The sequence below is a fragment of the Mirounga angustirostris genome, unplaced genomic scaffold (genome assembly GCF_029215605.1).
Source record: "Mirounga angustirostris isolate CCGP_5_RB_7025 unplaced genomic scaffold, mMirAng1.0.hap1 SCAF_8, whole genome shotgun sequence".
Taxonomy (NCBI): Eukaryota; Metazoa; Chordata; class Mammalia; order Carnivora; family Phocidae; genus Mirounga; species Mirounga angustirostris.
The window spans coordinates 62,202,259-62,228,613 of NW_026991716.1; the positions used below are offsets into that span (position 1 = coordinate 62,202,259).

General features: G+C 39.0%; 1 protein-coding gene across 1 annotated transcript in view; it reads left to right on the forward strand.

Annotated features, from left to right (window-relative positions):
* RIMS1 (regulating synaptic membrane exocytosis 1) overlaps positions 1–26,355 on the forward strand; it is a 492,165-nt gene that overhangs the window by 256,654 nt on the left and 209,156 nt on the right. The window contains exons 4-5 of the mRNA XM_045867077.3: positions 9,334–9,662; positions 13,201–14,066. Of these exons, the coding sequence (XP_045723033.2) occupies positions 9,334–9,662; positions 13,201–14,066 (1,195 nt within the window). The remainder of the gene's footprint in view (positions 1–9,333; positions 9,663–13,200; positions 14,067–26,355) is intronic.

Genomic DNA, 26,355 nt, shown 5'->3' on the forward strand with positions numbered 1-26,355 from the left:
GATCAGTCAGGGAATCAATTTTATTAGTCCCTTCCAGGAGCCATGTTTTTTTATTTTATTGATTTTCTCTAGGTTATTGATTTTTACATTTTATACTTTATTAGTTGTCATTCTCATCTTTATTATTTTCTTCTTTACCCTATATTTAATTATTTTTGTTAATTCATTAATTTTATTCTTAAGGTAGAAACTTAGATCATTGATTTTATAATTGTTTCTTTTTTTAAGATCTGATTTTATTTTAAAGAGAGAGCATGAGTAGGGGGGAGGAGCAGAGGGAGAGGGAAAGAGAAAGAGAAGCAGACTCCCCACTGAGTAGGGAGGCCAATGTGGGGCTTGATCCCACGACCCTTAAATCTTGATCTGAGCTGAAACCAAGAGTCAGACACTTAACCAACTGAGCCACCCAGGTACCCCTAATTGTTTCTTTTGCAATGGAGTGTTTAATGCTACAATTTTCTCTCTAAGAAGTGTTTTAGGTGCATCTTACAAATTTTGACAGGTTACATTACTATTATCCAGATCAATACATACTTTAATTTCTCTTGTGATTTTTTTTGGCCTTGTCATATTTAGATATGTTTTGCTTAATTTCCAAAATTATGCTATTTCCAGAATTTTTGAGTTATTATATTCTAATTTTATTGAGTTTTGGATTTTTTTTTTTTTTATCTATTTGAGAGAGAGAGAGATAATGAGAGAGCATGAGCAGGGAGGAGAGGGAGAAGCAGGGTTCCTGTGAGCAGAGAGCTTGATGCAGGGCTTGATCCCAGACCCCAAGACCATGACCTGAGCCAAGGGCAGATGCTTAATCAACTGAGCCACCCAGTCACCCCTAATTTTATTGAATTTTGATCAGAGAATATATGCTATGTGATATCAGTTCTCTAAATGTTTTGAGTTTTGTTGTTGTTTTTTTAATGGCCAACCTGTTGTCTATCTTGGTGGGTATTCCATTTGACTTGATAAGTATATTTGAATTGTTTGTACAGCTTAATGGTTCCAATAGCTATTCTCTGTCAGGCCTTCTAAAGTTACCTTGAACAAGAGCAGTTTAGTATTTGGATAAAGACTCATAAAGATGCAGCTATACCCATTTCTGGGTTACTAGTATGGTACTACACAAAACTTACAAGCCAGAATAAAATATTTTTGACCATAAAGAATTACACATATATTTTTTATCTTGTTTTTAAATGTTTAAAGTTTTTATTTAAATTCTAGTTAGTTAACATATGGTGTAATGGTTTTAGAAGTAGAATTTAGTGATTCCTCACTTACATAAAACACCCAGTACTCATTACAACAAGTGCCCTCCTTAATACCCATCACCCATTTAGCACATCCTCTGCCCACCTCCCCTCCAACAACCCTCAGTTTGTTTCCTTTGATTAAGAGTCTCTTATGCTTTGTCTCCCTGATTTTGTCTTGTTTTATTTTTCCCTCACTTCCCCTATGATCCTCTGTTGTTTCTTAAATTCCACATATGAGTGAGATCATATGATAATTGTCTTTCTCTGATTGACTTATTTCGCTTAGCATAATACCCTCTAGTTCCATCCACATCATTGTAAATGGCAAGATTTCTTTTTTTGATGGCTGAGTAATATTCCACTGTGTATATATATATATATATATATATATATATATATATATATATATACCATATCTTCTTCATTCATCTGTTGATGGACATCTGGACTCTCTCCATAGTTTGGCTATTGTGAACATACCTGCTATAAACATTGGGGTGCAGGTGCCCCTTCAGATCACTACATGTGTATCTTTGGGGTAAATCCCTAGTAGTGCAATGACTGGGTCTTAGGTAGCTCTATTTTCAATATTTTGAGGAATCTCCATACTGTTTTCCAGAGTGGCTGCACCAGCTTGCATTCCCACCAACAGTGTAAGAGCAGTCCTCTTTCTCCACATCCTCACCAACATCTGTTGTTTCCTGACTTGTTAGTTTTAGTCATTCTGACCAGTGTGAGGTGGTATCTCATTGTGGTTTTGATTTGTATTTCCCTGATGCCAAGTGATGTGGAGCATTTTTTCATGTGTCTGTTGGCCATTTGGATGTCTTCTTTGGAGAAATGTCTGTTCGTGTCTTCTGCCCATTTCTTGATTGGATTCTTTGTTCTTTGGGTGTTGAGTTTGATAAGTTCTCTATAGATTTTGGGTACTAGCCCTTTATCTGATAAGACATTTGCAAATTCCTTCCGTCATTCTCTTAGTTGTCTTTTGGTTTTGTTGACTGTTTCCTTTTGTGCAAAAGCTTTTTATCTTGATGAAGTCCCAATAGTTCATTTTTGTCTTTGTTTCCCTTGCCTTTGGAGACGTGTCTTGCAAGAAGTTGCTGTGGCTGAGATTACAGAGGTTGCTGCCTGTGTTCTCCTCTAGGATTTTGATGGATTTCTGTCTCACATTTAGGTCTTTCACCCATTTTGAGTCTATTTTTGTGTATGGTGTAAGTAAATGGTCCAGTTTCATTCTTCTGCATGTGGCTGTCCAATTTTCCCAACATCATTTGTTGAAGAGACTTTTTTGCATTGGATGTTCTTTCCTGCTTTGTTAAAGATTGGTTGACCACAGAGTTGAGGGTCCATTTCTGGTTCTCTATTCTGTTCCATTGATCTGTGTGTCTGTTTTTGTGCCGGTACCATACTGTCTTGATGATTACAGCCTTGTAATATAACTTGAAGTCCAGAATTTTGATGCTACCAGCTTTGGTTTTCTTTTTTGACATTCCTTTGACTATTTGGGATCTTTTCTGGTTCCATACAAATTTTAGGATTATTTGTTCCAGCTTCATGAAAAAAGTTGATGGTATTTTGATAGAGATTGCATTGAATGTATACACAATAATTTTGTTGGTTTTCTTCATTATATATTACTATGTGAGATAAGATACATATGCAGATTTTATATCATCAATGAGTATATGAAGTACTGTATCCATTGTGAAAAGTGCAGATGTTATAAAATGTATATAATCCATTTGGAAATGGGGTGAACCTTTAAACAAGGTCACTTAGCTAAACATCTGGAACAAATTCTAGGAACTGTACAATGCTCAGAAAACCAGAGAATGGAGTATATGTGGGAAATGGCTGTTGATGAGGTTGAAAAAGTAGGAAAGAACCACAGTATGCTAAACAAAGAGTTATAATTATATCTTGAATACAGGGATTTATTTTGTCAAATTTAAATTTTGGAAGATGTGAAAATGGGTTGGAAGATTTATTGCAGGGGCAATAATAGGAGGGGGAAAATCTGTTAGGATATCAGTTATAGAAATCTTGATATGAAGAGATCACGACCTCAAATAAGTCAGTACAGTGGGAATAGATGTGAGGAAGCAAATTTGAGTCATGATATTCAGAAATCAGAGTTAAGATTTGATGAAGCATTAGGGAGAGAGTAGACTAGGAACATCCTCAGATTAATTGCTTGGTTTACTGTGTGGGTGGTGGTATTATTAACTGAGAAAACAATAAAGGACAAGAGCAAGTTTTGTGGAAAACAGTCATTTCAATTTGGTATGTTTTAAGTTTGAGGCTCCTGTGTTACATTCAATTGGCCATATGCAATAGATAAGAGGGTATCTACTAGATGCCTAAGCTAGAGATTATGATTTTAAAGTCTAAAGTTTATAGTATAGGATAGTCTATTTTGATACAAAATAAAATTAAAGTGCTATTTTCTTTTTAAATCTCATTGATTTAGTTTCTATTTGCATTTTTATAATGGAAATAATGTGTTAATGTAGTAGTCATCTGTACAATTTTTTAAACAAATACTCATTTATTATATAAGCCTTCTGAAAAATATTTTTCAGAAGGGGTTGTGATAAAAATATGGAAATCCTGTTTCCATCTCACATGGAATCTATTGGAGTAAGAAATGCAGAGAAGCAAAAATGGAGCTCTGTGTAACATTAACATTTAATAAGAGAGTGAAGAAGGAAGATTTTTATAGAGGAATATGAGAGGAGGTAATGCAAGTTAGATTAGACCAGAACAGAACATTATCATTAATATCCAGAAACCAAAAAAGATAGGTAATGACAAATTCCATATATTCAGTGTCTATAAGTGAAATTAGCACCATGGAAGAGATCACTAATGTCTATGAAAGATAATTAAATACAGCTGTGGGGACTAGAGTCCGATTGTTGAGAAATAAAGAGGATATAAGGAAGTGGAGAGGGTATTAATTTAAGTTACTTTATCAGGTAGCTTGATTTTATTTTCTTTATTTTTAGTTTTTTTGAGGTATCTTGATTTTAAAGAGGATAGAGAAAAAGTGATTAGAGAGAGAACAAGTTCAAAGAAAAGTTTTGATTATTTTATATGCTTAAATAGTTATATGCTAAGATGGAAGGAGTAATAGAGAAGGCAAGTTTGAATATACAGGAAAATGAAGGGGTCAGTGAATGAATGAAGTCCTCACTGGGCAGAAGGTTTGTATCCGGAGTGCAGGTGTGTGCATTGACTTTCCATGAATGGAAGAACATCTTATACCATATCTTATGTCTCAATGGAGGAACATATTTTAATGTCAGTCAGGACATAGAAAATAAGTATTGGTGTGTATTTGGATGCTACTAAAACACAAAGATTCTTTGATTGAATAAAAAGAAATAGTTCAGTCTTGTGCTATATATAAAATGTGCCTCCAACAAAATTACACAAGTAGATAATCTAAGGATAGGGAAACATCTGTCAAAGATGAACCAAAAGAGAAAAAAATTAGCAATATTAGAATTCAGTTCACAAAAATTCCACAATTGATTCCCTACATTTTATGCTTAACACAGCAACCAGAGAGACCCTATTAAAGCCTAATATATATCAGTTCACTTCTTTGCTCATGTATTTTATAAGCTTTCAAAAGGAAAAACGTAAATCCATGAAATAGTAACAAAAATAACAAAAGACTGGGAGAAATACATACACACACACACACACACAGAAACAAGTGTCAAAGAGAACTCTCATTTTCACCTACTTAGTTATCAGTTATTTTCTTCTATCTCATCTACTATTGTCAAAAAAGTTGAAATATCACCTTGATAATTTTGTCCCCAGCTTCTGCTAGAGTGCCTTCGCTGAATAGAGAAAGTAAGGAAAATGAATAAAGGTACTCAGAAAATGCGACATCTATAATAAAGCCAAATATCCTGTTTTCTTTTCCATGTTTTTCAAAATGGTAGTGTAACTATCTTTGAATAAAAGTCAGTATTTTCACATTTGATCTTTTCTAAAAAAAATCTTCATGCTTATATTTATTCTTTATGTTACAATCCTAATGACCTCAGATGGATTTTTATAAGCAACACATTTGTATTAATATAGGAATTCTGTACCTCATTGCCATGAATCACCTTAGTAATATCATTGAGAGTAAATCTAAGGCTCATTTTTTCTGCTCTGTGTGTCTGGATCTGTAAACATTTCATGTGAAGGCAAATATAAAGTATTTCTTCCATCTGAATATCATTTTTCTGCCACAAAATGGTCTACTGTATTTCTTAAGGATTCCTTAAATGGAATTTAAAATGTTGTTAGTGCAAAAGTTCTGAATAAAATTTTCAAATGTTCATATTTCTGATGTATGGCATGGAGTTTCAGAAACCATGTTCCATCACAATAATCTTTCATTTAAGTTAGTATTTGGTTGCTTAACATCTGTAAATTGTTAAGATAAGGTATTACACAGACTTGCTTTGGTTTAGATTAGTTTGGAACACATCCCAGGGTACTTAATCAGGGTATAATCCTGCATGGTGCAGTCTTTAAAAAGGTGTGTGTGTGTGTGTATTTTAAATAAATTGAATTTTTTTGTAGAAAGATTTGTGTCTTGTCCTTTTTTTTTTTAAGATTTTATTTATTTATTTGAGAGAGAGAGAATGAGAGAGCACATGAGAGGGGGGAGGGTCAGAGGGAGAAGCAGGCTCCCCGGCGAGCAGGGAGCCCGATGCGGGACTCGATCCCAGGACTCCAGGATCATGACCTGAGCTGAAGGCAGTCGTTTAACCAACTGAGCCACCCAGGCGCCCTGTGTCTTGTCCTTTTTAAAAAAATCCCTTTTGGATTATTATCTCACTTTTTGGATTGCCTATAGTTGTAGGCAAGCATAATACTTGATAATAAATTCAAAAAGACAATTGGTAAAAATTTATAACGGTGTTGCTTCTCAGCAACTGTTTGGCTCATTTTTATACATGCCTGAAATGTTTGATATGAACTGTGTTGAAAAGTACAACAAATGTTCTATTGTATTGTCATCTATTTTCCTTACAACACATGTAAAGAGTTTCTTTTTTATTTGCAAACTCTGTGGCAAGAGTAATTTATATAACTAATGGTAGAGATTGGGAGATAATATTTTAATAAAAAGTATTTTTATTTTTATAGTTACTTTTGATTTCAGATTAGAGTATAGATTGACCAAACTTATAATTAATTTTGAAATACAAAATTTAAAATGTGTGCACAAGAAAATAAAGTATAGGAAAAATTTTTCCTGTGTTAAAAATAGACAAAATTAATGAAACATCCAGACTTAAATGAATAAATAATATTTTGAAAATATTAAAGTTGTTGCTTCTAGGTACTAACTGTGACCTTTTGAATCAATTTGAAATGAAATTAAATGAATTTTAATATTTAATTGTAATAATATTTAATAATAACCATATTTTGTTTGCTTTTATCACTCCTGTGGCAGTTCTGCACATATTCAAAATTTGGAACTTGCCCAAATCTGTCAATTACTTTTCATTGGCCCATCTTTATAACACTTAAAAATATGAAAATTGGGGTGCCTGGGTGGCTCAGTGGGTTAAACATCCAACTCTTTGTTTCAGCTCAGGTCATGATTTCAGGGTTGTGAGATTGGGCCTTGTGTCTGGCTTACACTCAGGGTGGACTCTACTTCCCTGGCTTATGCGTGTATGCTCTCTCTCTCTCAAATAAATTTTAAAAATTATGTATTTATTTATTTGACAGAGACAGAGAACACAAGTAGGCAGAGCTGCAGGCAGAGTGAGAGGGAGAAGCAGGTTCCCCGCTGAGGAAGGAACCTGACATGGGGCTCAATCCCAGGACGCTGGGATCATGACCTGAGCTGAAGGCAGCCACCCAGGCACCCCAGTAAATAAAATCTTTAAAAAAATATGAAACAATCTAAATAAGATTATGATAACAATTTTCTAGAAAATATTCAAATATACAAAGAAGAGACTCCTTTACCCTTCTTTTTTTACCAGTATTTTAATGTTCCTTTCTGCCTCTTTATTTAACTTAACTCCATTTTGGAATTTTTGTATAAATTGTATATTTTATTGTGTTTCCTGTATTGCTCTAAGTGAAATTTATATTTATCCGAAATATACCTTAGTATTTTGTAGAAAAGGACTTACTTTTGATAATGAATAATATTTTGCTTAAAGTGTAGTAAATACAAATTTAATTTCTCCTTAGTGATATAAAATAGTCAAAGATTCTCACCAATCTCTTTGAATTGCGTGATTTCAGACCTCATTACTGTTTGGTCAGCTAAAGAGGCAACCAGTGAGGAAGCATATCACCTGTCCCCATCCAGGGTCTGGGCAGAGGATAACCATATTATTGGCATGAAGTCCTGGCCCCGGGGATATTGCCTTTATAATGTTATCCTTGTTAAGACTATGTTCAATCAATCAGGATTTCTGAGGGACCTTATTTATGACCTAAAGAGATCATGATACATCGTGCACAATATCTCCTCATTTGGGAAGCATTTTAAATTACAGATATATTCCATAATTCCTTTATTTTGTTATAGGCTTATGAAATGAACTGTTTAACATCTTAGCAAACGGGAAGTCAACTAACTGCTTTTGTGAATCTAGTTCACTTCATTTTATGACCTGCGGAAGCGTAGAGGAATGCATTAATTAACTGTGTCAATCTTAAATTTTTTATAGTAAACATCACTAAGTCTTAGTTTTCCCCATATTATGAATTCATTTGAGTTTTCTTGCTGGAAAGCAACAGTACTTAACAGTTCAAGTAGATGAACTTCCCTTTGTCAAAAATATATTATTTTTCTCCATCTTTTTCTTACTCTCACTTTACCTTTTATCTTATTTTATAGCTACCATTGTAGTTTTTCTCCTATTCATCGAAATGTTTTTACTAGTACATTTTCTCCTTTTGCCAGTAAGCAAGGCTTCATCTTTTACTATCTTAATATTGTTTCTCACTTAATCTACCTGGGACTTATTCATCCATTTGTGATTTTTTTGAGTAACTGTTGACTGAGTCAGTATTTGTGAAAACAAGGGCCTGGAGTTTGGTGAGCAGCCTTTCCGGTGGGTGCTGTTTCTGAAGCACAAAGGAAAACCGACGTGTGTTCAGAGGAAAGCAAATGAGGCAGGGAGGTATAATTACACCACAAAGCAGAGGGACTGGAGGTATTTGGAAGAAGGCTCTCAGGGCCGTAGGCACCTATTTTAGCTCCGCCTACTTGGTGTTGTCCTCATTATTACATTCATTTTAAATGCCACCAAGAGGAGAGCTGATGTATAGATTTATTTTAAGTGGTAAAACATCTTATAATTTATCAGTGGATATGTTTCTAGATGACTGTTCCAAAATAACATCTCAAGTGGAAATGGTATCAGAGTAGTCTCATATGAATACACCCAGCCCCAAATTTATTGCTCTAGTAAATATGTGCGTGGAAACTTTTATAGCATAATATAAACCCAAGGTTAGTGTATTACTAATAAGCTAGAGAAGATATACAGCTTGACCTTTTCTTTTGTGCCTATCTTTTATTGTTTGTTCCATATGATTATCTTTTAATATTGGCTTTAATAATGCATAAGTTTTGAGAAGACAGATATTTTCTACATCCTTTGAGACACTGAGGTTTATGTACATAAATATTAATTCTGTGGCTCTTTAAAACATTTTTGTAATCAATCCAACCCCGCTCAGAACATTTTTACTAACATATATTTTAAAAGAAACTTCAGATTCAGTCATACAAAGTGTGATGGATACATGGTAAGAGGAAACTCAGAATTATAGGGTTAGAACACCAGGAAAAAACACTACTCCGGTAACCTAGAGGCGCTGTGATTTCAGATGGGTGCCAGTCTAGGCCTTCATGTACTTGCCTGTGACTTGTGCAAGGATCATTTTCATAAGAAATTCACAAGGATAAGTGTAAAGATGACAAGCATTCTTCTTTCCCCGAAAAGATATTTTAATATGTGCTAAAGAGAAACTACTTCCAACTGGCATAGAAAATTTATATTGTTCTCTCTTCTTTAAATAGGTTATGTGGGTATGCAATTTATGTCGAAAGCAACAAGAAATCTTAACCAAATCTGGGGCGTGGTTCTTTGGAAGTGGCCCTCAGCAGCCAAGTCAGGATGGAGCCTTAAGCGATACTGGTTCTGAGGTACCAAGAGAAAAGAAAGCACGGCTCCAAGAGCGATCCCGGTCGCAGACACCCCTGAGCACAGCAGCTGCCTCCTCCCAGGACACAGCTCCTCCCAGCGCTCAACCAGACAGGAGCAAAGGGGCTGAGTCCTCACAGCAAGCCGTGGGGCCCGAACAGAAGCAGGCTTCATCCAGGTCTAGAAGTGAACCTCCGAGAGAGAGGTAATAGTTCGTCAACCCTGTAAGCAAAGGCAAGGTTTTGTATTGAGACTAAGCCTATTTTCAAGAATTTAACTGCTATTAAGAGGAATATGTGGAGGTACTTCTTCTCAGGCCCCACATGGAAGGCAACAACAGCCCTGAGGTGCTTTGCTTATCTCTAGAATGCATCATTCCTCAAGGAGACCTTTGTGGAAAAGCTTTTCTTGCATAACATGCACGCAGGTAAACAAGTTACCCGAGTGAGATACTGACTTCCAGCCTTGAACTCAGAAAAGCTCTTAGATCATTTATTCACTTATAGAATTAGCACTCTAATGGAAAGTGTGCTCTGAGAGAATGTGAGAAACCTGACCCAGTGGAAGGTACACAGGTACCTTCTTTGAGGACATTTCTTTTATGCTGAGCTCTGACAAGTGACTAGGAGTGAACCAGGTGACGATGAGGACTCCAGGTAGATGCACAGGCATGTCGCCTGAGGAAACAAGTTCTCATGGGAGAACCTAAAGGATGCCCACTGCCAAGAGCGTGAGTAGCAGAGGAGAGCAGGGAAGAGCCCAGGAGAGGTGGCTGGTTAGGTATCAGGGCCCAAGTCATACTGGGCCTTTTGGCCAGGTTAAATTTTATAGATTTTTATCCTAGGAATAATAGAAAGCTACGGAGGGTTTTAGCATGGGCTAACATGATCAGATAATTTACTTTAATTGATTCATTCCTTCATTCAGCAGTGCATTTACGACCAGACAGGAGGCTATGCACTGGGAGACAGTGTTAACAAGGAGGATATAGCCCTTCTTTATGAGGCTGGTTGCTGTTGTTAAGACTAGGTTTGCTGCTTTTGTTTGTATGATCCTTATGCATCCCACTGGGTGGGAGAGTAGGCTCCAAGGAAGGCTTTGGTTCCCCTTTTCAGACAAAGCCCATAGAATAACATCAAGGACTTCTAAGTTAAGCAGATCTTCCAGTCCTGCTTCTGTCACACCAGGCAGCAACAACCCATCTTGCAGGGCTGTGGCAAGGGTGAAATGGGAACATGTGTTCAGAAGCTGGCACACGGGAGGCATTCAGTGAACGTAGCCATATTCAAGCCAGTAGCCGTTGTGTGTTTAAGCAAACACTGTGCCAGGAACCAGAATATAAGTATGATTAAGACATGATTCCTTTTCTGACAGATCCTAGGGAAGACACCACACTAAATCCTAGGGAAGACAGACACCTGGGCAATTTACTGTACCAGAGGCTGATTTGATCAAAGCTAGAAAATACATGTAGTACTTTGGGAGCCACAGGAAAGAGGAGGTGCCTTCTGAATTAGGCTTTCTAGGATATCCAGGAGTTATAGGGTAGGTAGACAGGGTAGGAGGGGACATTTCAGAGAGAATGAGTGCACCTAAACTATGTACAGAGGACACACGGAGGACACCAGAGATAGTTCAGTGAAGGTATAATGGATAGTTTTTGGTGACAGAGCATTGTGGGTTAAAAAAACCCAGAACTATTAAAGGTGTAATTTGGGATTGGTCAGAAAATGATACCTTTAAGTAAGAGAATTTGGAGCTGTAAAGTTTTTTAGGGGAAAATATGAAACCTGTTTTTGACATATGGTAAAAAAAAAAAAAAACTACAAAGATTTCAGGAATAAGGACAGAGAAGCAACTTTTAGATGAAATTTGAAGAAGATTGATAGGGACAAATGCTGTTGCTGATTATATGTTACTGATGATATAAGTACTTAAGAAAATACTGAGATCATTGGGGGTATAGAAGGAAAAGAAGAGATGGGTGGCAACTTCGGGGAGATAAGTAAGATCAAAAGAATGTTGTCAGTCTGTTTAAATTTATTGAAGAATTCTTCATCAGGAGCTAGTGGAAATGGAATAATTAGAGGGAGAAGTGAGGAAAGGCATACTCAGGGAAGCAAAGATCAGAAAGACTGAAGAACTCCTTCCATTTGCATGGCACTCTAGTATTCCATAAAGCATTGTCACAGATGGTCTCTCTAATGCTCATGTGAACTTTGAGAGGTAAGCATCATTTATCAGCATTTCAAGGAAAGTAAATTGATTCAATATAAGCTTCTACCAAGATCCACTGTGCCTTCATGAGCTACTAAATGCGGTACAATCCTCACACTTCTATGAAAACTATATTTGATCATTAATATATGTTCCTACTGGACTCCTTACATTGTTAAACTGCAGAGCCACCCTTGGAATTCCACACTCTGATGAAAATCCCTTTCACTTCAAAAGACCAATGTGAACTAAATGTCTAAAGCAGAATTTGCCATGCTATTTTGCTTACCTATGCCATTTGAAACCCTTCACCTTTTCTTTCCACCATTACTGGGCCCTCCTCAAACTGACCCCGAGGTATATCATAGCAACTACTACTTTGGTAACCCACAATAGAAATTGCCCTTTTTCTCATCTTGCATTTTTTCTTGATTTTTATGCATGACGTCTGCTTTTGTACTTTCAGTCAAAAGATGTTCCCTTGGAAAGCCCTCTATGGGCCTCAAGATTTAAAAAAAAAAAAAAAAAAAAAGCTTAGGTTGTTCGCACCTTAGTAGTGTGGTATATCATATAGTATCAGGACACTTTAGACAAGGCCCCCACTTTTTGTAACTTCTGGTATAATTGCTGGAACTTTCCCAAATTAGGTGCACTCCAGTGTACCAAAAAGGGCTGAAAGGGGCAAATGAGTGATATATCTACAAGATTTAAATATTGCCAAACTCTTATCTTTACAGTGCCTTCAACAGGATGGAGAGAAAAGTAGAACACAAAACTGTTGTGTGTGGGTTTTTTTGGTACTGTGTTCTGAAATGGGGGAGAGGGAAAAAAAGAGGGGGAAGGAGGGAAAATGAATAATAATTTGAAATACTTCAATATTTCTGCCCAAGGGAGATTACCTGCCCAAGGGAGGTAAAATGAAGGCTAAGGTTCAACCATTTTTTTTTTCCTAACCAGCTCCCTTAAAAGTGGGTGCACATGATCTTGTCAAAATTACTTTTGTTCTACTATTAAAGAAGTGCTACTAGATTTAATTTTTGAAATGAACATACTTGTATTCACATTTCTTTTATGATTGTCCGTATGTATTGTCCAGATATATTCAAGTATATATTTAGAACTGAACTGACATGTGTATATTTTTTGCTACTATATTATTACATAAATTAGTTTCATCTAAAACATTTTTAAGTCTCATTTACAGCATAATTTAGCATACAACTTGTTCATTTATTGAATTGATTTATTGGTGGCTTTTATTCACCTAGTTAATTTATGGAGAATTTGAAATGTGAAAACAACTTTTAAAGTTCCTTAAGATGCTGTAATGTAAAGAAGCTTTATTTAGAAAGCTAATCAGATACACAGGTTTAATGTGGTTATCATATAGCTTAATTAGACATTCAATTATAACGAATCATTTGAAAGGATTTAAATGGAATGCGAAGAAACGATGTTTCTTAGGTCTGGTCTTCATTTTTAGCTTTATACATTGCTTTCCCTCTTCGTGTTCCCGTATATCATAGGAAGAAGACTCCAGGGCTCTCTGAGCAGAATGGTAAAGGAGCCCAGAAGAGCGAGCGGAAACGCGTGCCGAAGTCCTCGGTGCAGCCAGGAGAGGGGGCCGTGGAAGAACGCGAGCGGAAAGAAAGGCGGGAAAGCCGAAGGCTTGAGAAAGGGCGGTCACAGGACTACCCCGACGTGCCGGGAAAACGAGAGGATCGCAAAGCGGTGGACGACGAGAAGCAAAGGAAAGAGGAGGAGTACCAGACCAGGTACCGCAGCGATCCGAACCTGGCGCGGTACCCCGTGAAACCGCCGCCGGAGGAGCAGCAGATGCGCATGCACGCCCGAGTGTCCCGCGCGAGGCACGAGCGGCGCCACAGCGACGTGGCGCTGCCGCGCACCGAGGCGGGCGCCGCGCTGCCCGAGAGCAAGGCCGGCAAGCGCGCACCGGCCGCCGCCAGGGCCTCGCCGCCGGAGTCGCCGCGGGCCTATTCGGCCGAGAGGACTGCGGAAGCCAGGGCGCCGGGCGCCAAGCAGCTCACGAACCACAGCCCGCCGGCACCCAGGCATGGGCCGGTCCCCGCAGAAGCCCTGGAGCCCAAAGCCCAGGAGCCCCTCAGGAAGCAGAGCCGCCTGGACCCCAGCTCGGCCGTCCTCATCAGGAAGTCCAAGCGCGAGAAGGTGGAGACCATGCTGCGGAACGACTCCTTGAGCTCTGATCAGTCCGAGTCCGTGCGGCCGTCCCCGCCCAAGCCGCACCGGTCCAAGAGGGGCGGGAAGAAGCGGCAGATGTCTGTGAGCAGCTCCGAGGAGGAGGGCGTGTCCACGCCGGAGTACACCAGCTGCGAGGACGTGGAGCTCGAGAGCGAGAGCGTCAGCGAGAAAGGTAAGGCGGGGACCGGCTCGAGCAGGCACGGGGACGCTGTTGAGGCTCGGAGGCGCGCGTGTGCGGAGCCCGGAGGTGCGCGCGTACGGAGAGCCGAATCGCGTGTGTGCAGGGCGGAGAAGTGCGGCTTGAAACGTGCAACGTGATGACTGTAGTTAACACTGCAGTAGGGTATGTTAGAAAGTTCTGAGGGTAGATTCGAAAAGTTCGCATCACAAGGGAAAAACAAATTCTAACTAGATAAGAAGATGGATGCTAGCCAAACTTCTTTTGGTAATCATTTCGCACTATGCATGTCAAATCATTATGCGGCATACCTTAAACTTACGCGGAGCTGTATGTCCATTATATCTCCATAGTTCCATAGAAGTGGGGGGGAAAGTGCAGCGTGGAAGGCTCACAGGCTCACGGGGAATAGAATAGAAGGTTTTTAGCTTGTTTGCTTGCTGTCTTCCTTTTTGGTAGAATTTTGAAACATAATCACAAGCTTCAAATTTGGGTTACAAGAGTTCTTAAAGACTTTGGCTCTTGTCATTCTGGGAAATTCAGTATGCAGTCTTAGGTTTTTAAGTTATTATTCTGGGGGGACTTGGGGAAAAATGCTTTTCTAGAAAACCAAAACTATTCCTGATAAAGGGGAATGTACCTGTTTTTAAACTATAGTGGTGTGGTACTCCAGAGAGGTAGTATTTTTCAAGTTTTGGTAGAATCTTCTTCACAGCTTGTGAAGAAAGTATACCATGCAGATGTTATATATTGTTTTGGATAGTAACTTTGTAGTAAAAGTTTATTTTACTTATCATATTATAAAACATTTTGGAGCCTTGTGTGATAAGCCGACTTTTTTTTTTTTTTGGTCTTGTTCCGCACTGTACAATACCTTAGCCACATGTACCTATTTACTTACAATTAAAGAAACTTAAAAATTCAGTTTCCCAGTCACACTAGTCACACCTTCAGGTGCTCAGGAGCAATCATCACAGTAAGTTCCTTTAGATAACTTAATACTGGTCTAGAAAATACTTCAATTTAATGTTGAAATTATGTGTTTCTTTTGAAGATTCACTTCATTCTGCTGTTCACTCACATTTAAATTGACCACAGTCCTAAACTGGATGGTGGTGGTCATCATCCTTGTTGTAGTGTTTTTTAGTTATATTTTGGGATGACTATTTTTAGAGTTTTTTGGCTTGTCTTATAGTTGCTAACTTATATACTAAATATTATAAATTTATAGAAAAGTCACTTGGCTTTCTCATCTTCTCTATCTTCAAACTGCATGGCTGTGTCTTCTCCCTTTCTGTATCTCTGTCTACTTTTTCTCTCTCTCCCTACATATATATATGGATAGATAGATAGCTATACATATACAAACATATATCCATCTAGCTAGCTAGCTGTTTAGATAGATGGATGGGTGGATGTATGGATGAATAGATATATGTATTTGGGAACAATTAAGAAAGTTCATTCTGTCATAATTACTGCAACTCATGTTAAAATAGCTGTTTTGGGACAGTGATTTGGGAAGAGATTACTTAGTAGAATGTGGAAGGGTCAAGGGAAGACTGTCCCCATGGAATAAAATTGATAGGGCAGTGGGAGACAGAAATTAAAGTATTATATGAATATGGGATCATTTGGCTCTTTAAGCACACCTTCTGACGACTTATGTTTGACTTATAAGTCAGTATGCATATACTTATGCATATCGTGTATGAGCTTTTTAAAAGTCACATGGTGGATGGAGGGGGGGACAGATGGCGGAGGAGTAGGGGACCCTATTCCAACTGGTCCCCGGAATTGAGCTGGATATCTACCAGACCACTCTGAGCACCCACGAAACCAGCCTGAGATGTAAGAAGATCTGGATCTCTACAAACAGAATATCGCAGGCGGTTGGTTTTGAGGTACGAAGCGGAGAGCTGTGATCCTGCGGGCAGATTTCGGAGGATAAAGGGCGGCGGGAGGGTGCCTGGCTGTGGGGATCCTACACCGCCGGTGAGTGACAGCCTCGCACAGTGTGGACGGGGCACAGACTCGCAGACCTGTAGCATCGGGAAAGAACTTTAGGGCAGCCCCTGGGGGGGAAAACCAGACCGGTGGGGGTCGCGCACGTGAACTGCAGCCCCCCCCCGGACAGAAACCGGAGCAACGGTCACGCGCATGTGAACTGCAGCCTCCGAGACAGAAACCCAGTGCGCCCGGGTCGTGCAGGTGAACTGCAACCCCCCGGGGGTGGAAACCCCAAGCTGCAGAGTCACGCGTGCGAATTGGGAGCGGCTGGCGGTTTTAGAAGCACAAAGGGCAGAGACGTGCCCCGACCTGGAGGCAGGACTGGGGGCACTGCGGAGGGGCGCACAACCCAGGACGCTGCAGTTTATAGCAGCACGGACAGAAACGGAGATGGTGTGGCCTGGAGAGCTCACTGAAGAACAGACTGAGGTCTCTCTGCTCTGAGGCAGGGGGTTGGAAACGGTCTCTTCTGCTCTGACTTGCGGAAGAGACGCGAAAAGCCGCCAGGGAAAGGCGCCAGAGAACAAAAGCCCCAAAGACTGATTCCCACTGAGCCCATCCCCCGCCACAGGGGTGCAGGGCAACTCCGCCCAAACAGGGTTGCCTGAGTAACAGCATGGCAGGCCCCTCCTGCAGAAGACAGGCTGGGAAAACAAGAGGCCAGCAACCCTAAGGTCCCAAGAAAACAGGTGCATCTTGCTTGGGTTCTGGTCAATAATTTCGACTCTATACATTCCCTCAAACACCCGTCAACAGAATGACTAGGAGGAGGAGCCCCCAAAACAGAAAAGACTCAGAGATTATGACTTATGCTGCAGATTTACAAATGGATGCAGACATAACCAAGATGTCAGAGATGGAATTCAGGCTAGCAATTGTGAAGGCAATGGCTGGAATGGAGAAATCAATTAATGGCAACATAGAGTCTCTAAGGGCAGAAATAAAAGGTGAATTGGCAGAACTTAAAAATGCTATCAATGAGATCCAATCCAATCTAGATAATCTAACAGCTAGGGTAACTGAGACAGAAGAGAGAATAAGCGATCTGGAAGACAGTATACTAGATAAAAAGGGAAAAGAGGAGGCCAGGGAAAAACGACTCAGAATCCATGAAAATAGAATCAGAGAAATAAGTGACACCATGAGGCGTTCCAATGTCAGAATAGTTGGAATCCCGGAGGGAGTGGAGAGAGAGAGAGGGCTAGAAGATGTATTTGAGCAAATCGTAGCTGAGAACTTCCCTCATCTGGGGAATGAAACAAACATTCGAGTCCTAGAGGCAGAGAGGACCCCTCCTAAGATCAAGGAAAACAGGCCAACACCCCGGCGTGTAATAGTAAAACTTGCAAATCTTAGAACCAAGGAAACCATCTTAAGGGCAGTTAGGGGGAAGAGATTCCTTATGTACAGAGGGAGGAACATCAGAATAATGTCAGACCTATCCACAGAGACCTGGCAAGCCAGAAAGGCCTGGCAAGACATATTCAGAGTACTAACTGAGAAGAACATGCAACCAAGAATACTTTATCCGGCAAGGCTTTCATTTAGAATGGATGGAGAGATGCAGAGCTTCCACGACCGGCAGAAGTTGAAAGAATATGTGACCACTAAGCCAGCCCTGCAAGAAATATTAAGGGGGGTTCTATAAAAGGAGAAAGACCCCAAGAGTGATCTACAACAGAAATTTACAGGGACAATCTATAAAAACAACGTCTTCACAGGCAACATGATGACAATTAATTCATATCTTTCAATAATCACTCTCAACGTGAATGGCCTAAACGCTCCCATAAAACGGCACAGGGTTGCAGATTGGATAAAAAGACAGGACCCATACATATGCTGTCTACAAGAGACTCATTTTGAACCTAAAGATACATCCAGACTGAAAGTGAAGGGATGGAGATCCATCTTCCATGCCAGCGGACCTCAAAAGAAAGCTGGGGTAGCAATTCTTATATCAGACAAATTAGATTTTAAACTAAAGTCTGTAATAAGAGAGACAGAAGGACACTATATCATTCTTAAAGGGTCTATCCAACAAGAAGATCTAACAATTGTAAATATCTATGCCTCCAACATGGGAGCAGCCATATACATAAGCCAACTGTTAACCAAAATAAAGAGTCATATTGATAACAATACATTAATTGTAGGAGACCTCAATACTCCACTCTCATCAATGGACAGATCATCTAAGCCGAAAATCAACAAGGAAACAAGAGCTTTGAATGATACATTGGACCAGATGGACCTCATAGATATTTACAGAACATTCCACCCTAAAACAACAGAATACTCATTCTTCTTGAGCGCACATGGAACTTTCTCCAGAATAGACCATATACTGGGTCACAAATCAGGTCTCAACCGATACCAAAAGATTGAGATTATTCCCTGCATATTCTCAGACCACAATGCTCTAAAACTGGAACTCAATCACAAGAAAGAATTTGGCAGAAATTCAAACACTTGGAAGCTAAAGACCACTCTGCTCAAGAATGTTTGGGTCAACCAAGAAATCAAAGAAGAACTTAAACAATTCATGGAAATCAATGAGAATGAAAACACAGTGGTCCAAAACCTATGGGATACTGCAAAGGCGGTCCTAAGGGGGAAATACATAGCCATCCAAGCCTCACTCAAAAAAATAGAAAAATCCCGAATTCACCAACTAACTCTACACCTTAAAGAACTAGAGAAAAAGCAACAAACGACACCTAAGCCACACATTAGAAGAGAAATAATTAAAATTAGAGTAGAAATCAATGAATTAGAAACCAGAAACACAGTAGATCAGATCAATGAAACTAGAAGTTGGTTCTTTGAAAGAATTAATAAGATTGATAAACCACTGGCCAGACTTATCCAGAAGAAGAGAGAAAGGACCCAAATTAATAAAATTATGAATGAAAGGGGAGAGATCACGACTAACACCAAGGAAATAGAAACAATTATTAGAAATTATTATCAACAACTATATGCCTATAAACTGAGCAATCTGGATGAAATGGAGGCCTTCCTGGAAACCTATAAGCTGCCAAGACTGAAACAGGAAGAAATTGAAAACCTGAATAGGCCAATAACCAGTAACGAGATTGAAGCAGTGAACAAAAACCTCCCAAAAAACAAGAGTCCAGGGCCTGATGGATTCCCTGGGGAATTCTACCAAACATTCAAAGAAGAAATAATACCTATTCTACTGAAGCTGTTTCAAAAAATAGAAACAGAAGGAAAACTTCCAAACTCATTCTATGAGGCCAGCATTACCTTAATCCCCAAACCAGGCAAAGACCCCATAAAAAAGGAGAATTTCAGACTGATATCCCTGATGAATATGGATTCCAAAATCCTCAACAAAATCCTAGCTAAGAGGATCCAACAATACATTAAAAGGATCATCCACCACGACCAAGTGGGATTTGTCCCCGGAATGCAAGGGTGGTTCAACATTCACAAATCAATCAATGTGATAGAACACATTAATAAGAGGAGGGAGAAGAACCATATGGTCCTCTCAATTGATGCAGAAAAAGCATTTGACAAAATACAACATCCTTTCCTGATTAAAACTCTCCAGAGTATAGGGATAGAGGGAACATTCCTCAAGCTCATTAAATCCATCTATGAAAAACCCACAGCGAATATCATCCTCAATGGGGAAAAGCTGAGAGCCTTTCCCTTAAGATTAGGAACACATCAAGGGTGCCCACTCTCACCACTGTTGTTCAACATAGTACTAGAAGTCCTAGCAACAGCAATCAGACAACAAAAAGAAATAAAAGGTGTTCAAATTGGCAAAGAAGAAGTCAAACTCTCTTTTCGCAGACGACATGATACTTTATGTGGAAAACCCAAAAGACTCCACCCCCAAATTACTAGAACTCATCCAGCAATTCAGTAATGTGGCAGGATACGAAATCAATGCACAGAAATCAGTTGCTTTCTTATACACTAACAACGCAACTGTAGAAAGAGAAATTAAAGAAACGATTCCATTTACAATAGCACCAAAAACCATAAGATACCTCAGAATAAACCTAACCAAAGAGGTAAAGGATCTATACTCTAGGAACTACAAAACACTCATGAAAGAAATTGAAGAAGACACAAAAAGATGGAAAAATATTCCATGCTCATGGATCGGAAGAATAAACATTGTTAAAATGTCTGTGCTACCCAGAGCAATCTATACCTTCAATGCCATCCCGATCAAAATTCCAATGACATTTTTCAAAGTGCTGGAACAAACAATCCTAAAATTTGTATGGAATCAGAAAAGACCCCGAATCGCCACGGAGATGTTGAAAAAGAAGAACAAAGCTGGGGGCATCACGTTGCCCGATTTCAAGCTGTATTACAAATCAGTGATCACCAAGACAGCATGGTACTGGCACAAAAACAGACATACAGACCAATGGAACAGAATAGGGAACCCAGATATGGACCCTCAACTCTATGGTCAACTAATCTTGGACAAAGCAGGAAAAAACATGCAATGGAAAAAAGACAGTCTCTTCAATAAATGGTGCTGGGAAAATTGGACAGCCGCATGCAGAAGAATGAAACTCGACCATTCTATAACACCATTCACAAAGATAAACTCAAAGTGGATGAAAGACCTCAATGTGAGACAGGAATCCATCAAAATCCTAGAGGAGAACATAGGCAGTAACCTCTTTGACATCACCCACAGCAACTTCTTTCAAGATACATCTCCAAAAGCTAGTGAAACAAAAGCAAAAATGAACTTTTGGGACTTCATCAAGATAAAAAGCTTCTGCACAGCAAAGGAAACAGTCAACAAAACAAAGAGACAACCCGCAGAATGGGAGAAGATATTTGCAAATGACACTACAGATAAAGGGCTGGTATCCAAAATCTATAAAGAACTTCTCAAACTCAACACCCAAAAAACAAATAATCAAGTCAAAAAGTGGGCAGAAGAGATGAACAGACACTTCTCTGAAGAAGACATACAAATGGCTAACAGACACATGAGAAAATGTTTATCATCATTAGCCATCAGGGAAATCCAAATCAAAACCACACTGAGATACCAACTTACACCACTTAGAATGGCAAAAATGGACAGGGAAAGAAACAACAAATGTTGGAGAGGTTGTGGAGAAAGGGGAACTCTCTTACACTGCTGGTGGGAATGCAAGTTGGTACAGCCACTTTGGAAAACAGTGTGGAGGTTCCTCAAAAATTTAAAAATAGAGCTACCCTATGACCCAGCAATTGCACTCCTGGGTATTTACCCCAAAGACACAGATGTAGTGAAAAGAGGGGCCATATGCACCCCAATGTTCATAGCAGCAATGTCCGCAATAGCCAAACTGTGGAAAGAGCCGAGATGCCCTTCAACAGATGAATGGATAAAGAAGATGTGGTCCATATATACAATGGAATATTACTCAGCCATCAGAAAGGATGAATACCCAACTTTTACATCAACATGGATGGGATTGGAGGAGATTATGCTAAGCGAAATAAGTCAAGCAGAGAAAGTCAATTATCATATGGTTTCACTTTTTGTGGGACATAAGGAATAACATGGAGGACATTAGGAGAAGGAAGGGAAAAATGGGGGGGGAATTGGAGGGAGAGATGAACCATGAGAGACTATGGACCTGAGAAACAAACAGGGTTCTAGAGGGGAGGGGGGAGGGGGGATTGGTTAGCCCGGTGATGGGTATTAAGGAGGGCACGTACTGCATGGAGCACTGGGTGTTACACGAAAACAATGGATCGTGGATCACTACATCAAAAACTAATGATGTATTGTATGGTGACAAACTAATATAATAAAATTAAAAACTACAAAAAAAAATAATTGGGCAAGTATACTGTTAAAAAAAATAAAATAAAAGTCACATGGTGGGGCACCTGGGTGGCTCAGTCAGTTGAGGATCTGACCCTTGGTTTTGTATGGGTTGGTGATCTCAGTCGTGGGATGGAGCCCCAGTGGGGCTCCACACTCAGCGGGGAGTCTGCTTCTCCTTCTCCCTCTGCCCTTCCCCCCTCTACCCCCCACCTCCCCCCACTCTGAAATAAATAAATCTTTAAAAATCACATGGTGAGGATACTCTTGCTGCCTTCTGTGCCTTAGTATTGTTTTGTAAACACAAATTTTTCTCCCCTGAAATAATAAAATGTTAAATAAAAATGTAAATGGGTGTGCTTAATTGGTGTGCAGATAACTCTTAATGCATATATATATATATTTTTTTCCCATTTCTTAAAGTAAGGACTCTACATCAGTTCTTACTGATCATGTATTTTAAATCACAATGGGCATAGAATCAAACAGAATTGAATCTCACAACTATTTACAATACAAACAGATTGTGAAAGAGAAAATGACTAGTGGCATGGGTAATTGGAAGGATGGAACTGGTGTAATGTGAGGAACTTACTGCCTCTGCATACTGTCCTCCCTCCTTAGGAATTATCATTCTGGGAATGTTGGCGACTAAACACACCTCCGAAGTGGAGGTTAAATCTGGGAACACAGGGGCATCACATTTGCCGTTGTCTGATTCAGACAACTCTGTTTTCTCTTATAATGAATCTCTTTTTCAATAAATATCTTGAAAATAAACTCCAATCAAATAGTTGCCTTATTCTAATATTTTAACCGATCCCAACTCAGTGTTTACAAAATGAAACATTAACTGTAAAGAACATACTTTTTATCAGTATAGGAGAGACATTTTCCTATTTCAAAATGAATTAGAAATTCCATTCTCTGTAATATCTATTAATGCCTTTATTACCAAACCCCACCATTGTCCTCTAAGGACAATCTAGGGAACCAACCACGATAATCTGCAGTATCCCATGACTCTGCACAAGTTACTTAACCTCCGTAAGTACTAGTTCGCTTGTTGGCACAATGGAGATAAGAGTATCCACTATCCACATGGTAAGATTTATTAAGTGGTTTGATGAGATGATGCATGTAAAATAGAATGCTACATTAACATTCTTCCTGTTTTGATTTTGCTCATGGTATCTATACCATAGATATCTAACATCACAATGAGTGTGAGATAATCACTCATATGCATAAGATATAAAGAAAAGGTAAAAACTATTTTTATGTCTTATAGGATCTAATGGGGTGAGGAGAAGAAAAATGATTTGGGAAGAGATATCTTAGGAGAGAGGATGCCATGTTGTGAGTTTCAGGGTCAAGGGAAGATTATCCCCATGGAATAAAATTTAAAGGGCAGTGGGAGACAAATTAAAATTGCATTTTAATTATAGCTCATTATTTTGGCTTCTGGACTCAGTTCCAATATGTGTGTGTGTGTGCGCGCATGTCAGAATGAGTTCCCACACCAACAAGCAATTCTCATATACCAGCAGGATGTCCGAGAGCATTCAACTTAATTCATTTCTGACATTTTCTACCCAGAGATAGCATCAAATCCCACAGGTTAAGGGCTCAGTCCCAAGAGACTGTCCTCGACTTCAGCTGCCAATCATAAGCCCAGGTTGTTACCTATGCTTCTGACCAACTGGTTATAGACCAGAGACTCCCACAACTCCCTCCTTGGGTTTGATTAATTTGTTAGAGAAGCTCACAGAATTTAGGAAACCCATTTGCATAGTAGGTAACTGATTTATTATAAAAGGATATAACTCAGGAACAACCAGGTGGAAGAGATGAATAGGGCAAGTTCCGGGGAAAGGGCATAGAGCTCTCATGCCCTCTCCAGGTATGCCACTCCCCCATACCTCCATGTGCTCCCTACCCGGTAGTTCTCAGAACCTGCTACTTTGGACTTTTATGAAGGCTTCATCACTTTGGCAAAGTTGATTAAATCATTGGCTATTGGCATTTGGTTCAACCTCCAGTCCCCCTCTCCCAGGAAGTCAGGCGGCTGGAACCTAAAGTTCCAATCCTCTAATCACATGATTGGTTCTCCAAGCAACCAGCTCCCATCCTTAGGTGTGGTCCAAAAGTCACCTTAGTAAGTTCTCCCTTGTAAAGCACACATACTAAAAGTCACCTCATTAACCTAACATGGCTTTCATCGCTTGGGAAATTCCAAGGATTTTAGAAGCTCTTTACTAGAACCTTCACTAAGACCAAATATATATTTCTTATTTATTATAAAGCACAGTTATCACATCCATTCATTTGTTCAGTTTAAGAGTTACACATATAAATTAAACATATAATACAATGCTTGGATTTCTTATTCTGTTCAGGCTCCCCCCCTCAAAAAAAAAAAAAAAATTACCACAGACTGGGTAGTGTATTAATGACAGAAATTTATATCTTACTGTTTTAGAGGCTGGGAAGTCCAAGGTCAAGATGCCCACATGGTCAAGTTCTGGTAAAAACCCTCTACCTGGTTCATAGCTAGCACCTTCTTGCTGTTTCCTCACTTGGTTGAAGGGGCTAGGGAGCTTTGTGGGGTTTCTTAGAAGAGCACTAATCCCATTTATGAAGGCTCCACCTTTGTGACCTGAGCATATCCCAAAGGCCCCTCCTCCTAATACCATCGTCTTTGGGGGTTAGGATTTCAACATGTGAATTTTGGGGGGATACAACATTCAGATCATATCACTGGCATAAGGTAGCTACTTACTGTATGTATACCATTTTTGTCATTGATGTTGTTATTCTAATTTTATCGTTATGTGGAGCTGGTTTGTTATTTATCAGCAAATATGTATTTAGCACTTTCCATATATAAACTGAGGTTATAAAAAGATAACATATGTTTTATGCCCTCATAGAACTTAAATTCTGTGGAGAAATAAGCAATAAAGAAAAATTACACAATGAAATGTGTTTCATTTCTCCACAGTTTAATAAATGCTTCAAAGGGATATTTTTTCCAGATATATTGATATAATTTTGCTGTGTCCTAAAATTCAACAAAAAAAGATAACCTGGTCAAATGGCATCTGGAAGGCAACACAGCCTTTATATTCAACATAATCGTTTACGTACGGTATAATTCCACTCTTACACACACACACACAGAGTGATTAACAGTGAGCTCTAGTGGGCTTGTCTCAAAATTGAGGTCAATTATCACATGTTTTCAAAGTGAATGCCATATTGCTTTTGCCATTTGGGGAAAATTGGGCATCTCTTGTCTCTTAGCTTATAAATATTAATAGTATAAATTTCTTTTCAGAAGAAAAAGAAAGACAGTGAACTAATTCTTGCTTACAAGATAGAGTTGAATATAAATGAAATGTGTAATATGACCCATTGGGGCAAGGCCTAGGAAAGATTTGTGCCTCAAGGAACTGAGTAGAGAGGTCTGAGAGTAAAGAAAGAGACAAAGATGGTACCATTGTGAAGGAGAGAAAGAAATGGCACCAGTTTTGAGAAGAAACATAGAAGCATTGCTGTCTTGATCAGGGGAGTAAGCTACTTACACTTAACAAAGAACTTAAAGTATAAATCCTCAGACGGAGCCAGTTGGAAGAAGAGCCTGAAATTGGATAACAGGATTTCCTTTTTTATCCCCTTCCACTTAACTGACTTTGAATCAACTCAGAAAATACAGCACAAATTGATTATACCTTTAAACTTTTAAAGTACTCTGTGAATGGCTTCTGAGGTCAACCTGTATAACAAGACCTAACTGGTTTGTTTGTAACTATTACTTCTAGGCAGTGTTTAGCAGTCCTTTTAGGAGCATGTGGTATCTGGATTACTCTAAGAAATGATACCTGCAAGGATATCAAATAAGACTATGGACCTTTAATAACAGGTGTGAATTTTCCCCCTAAACACAAAGACAGTTTCCATGGGCCAGAGTATAGGTTTTAGGTATTGTAAATTATTGACTATTAAGTTTGGGTACCTGACAACTTAATCATTGGGGAATCAGGAACAAGAGTTGGGAACCCTTGCAAAAATCAGGTACTAAATTCTTTAAATGTAAATGTAATTCTTTATATTATTCTTTAATCATTAAACTAAAAGTATTGGGAGTATCCTCTTTGCGCTCCAGCAGTACACTGCCTACTACTCACAGAACTTTTAATTCTGACCAGAAGCTACTGATTTACTTGTGTATTTTGACAGCAAAGAATGCATTTTTTATCCTTTTGGTAGTCTTAGTCCTTCTTCCTATAACTTAAGAGGGCTTGCAATTAAAATTTGGTTGGATTTATTTATGTATTAATTTATATGTAATATAAATGAATATTGGATGATACACATGATATTAAACAAAATATCTATAAGAACCTAATGCATTCCAGGCACACGGTGCTAGGTTCTAGAGGT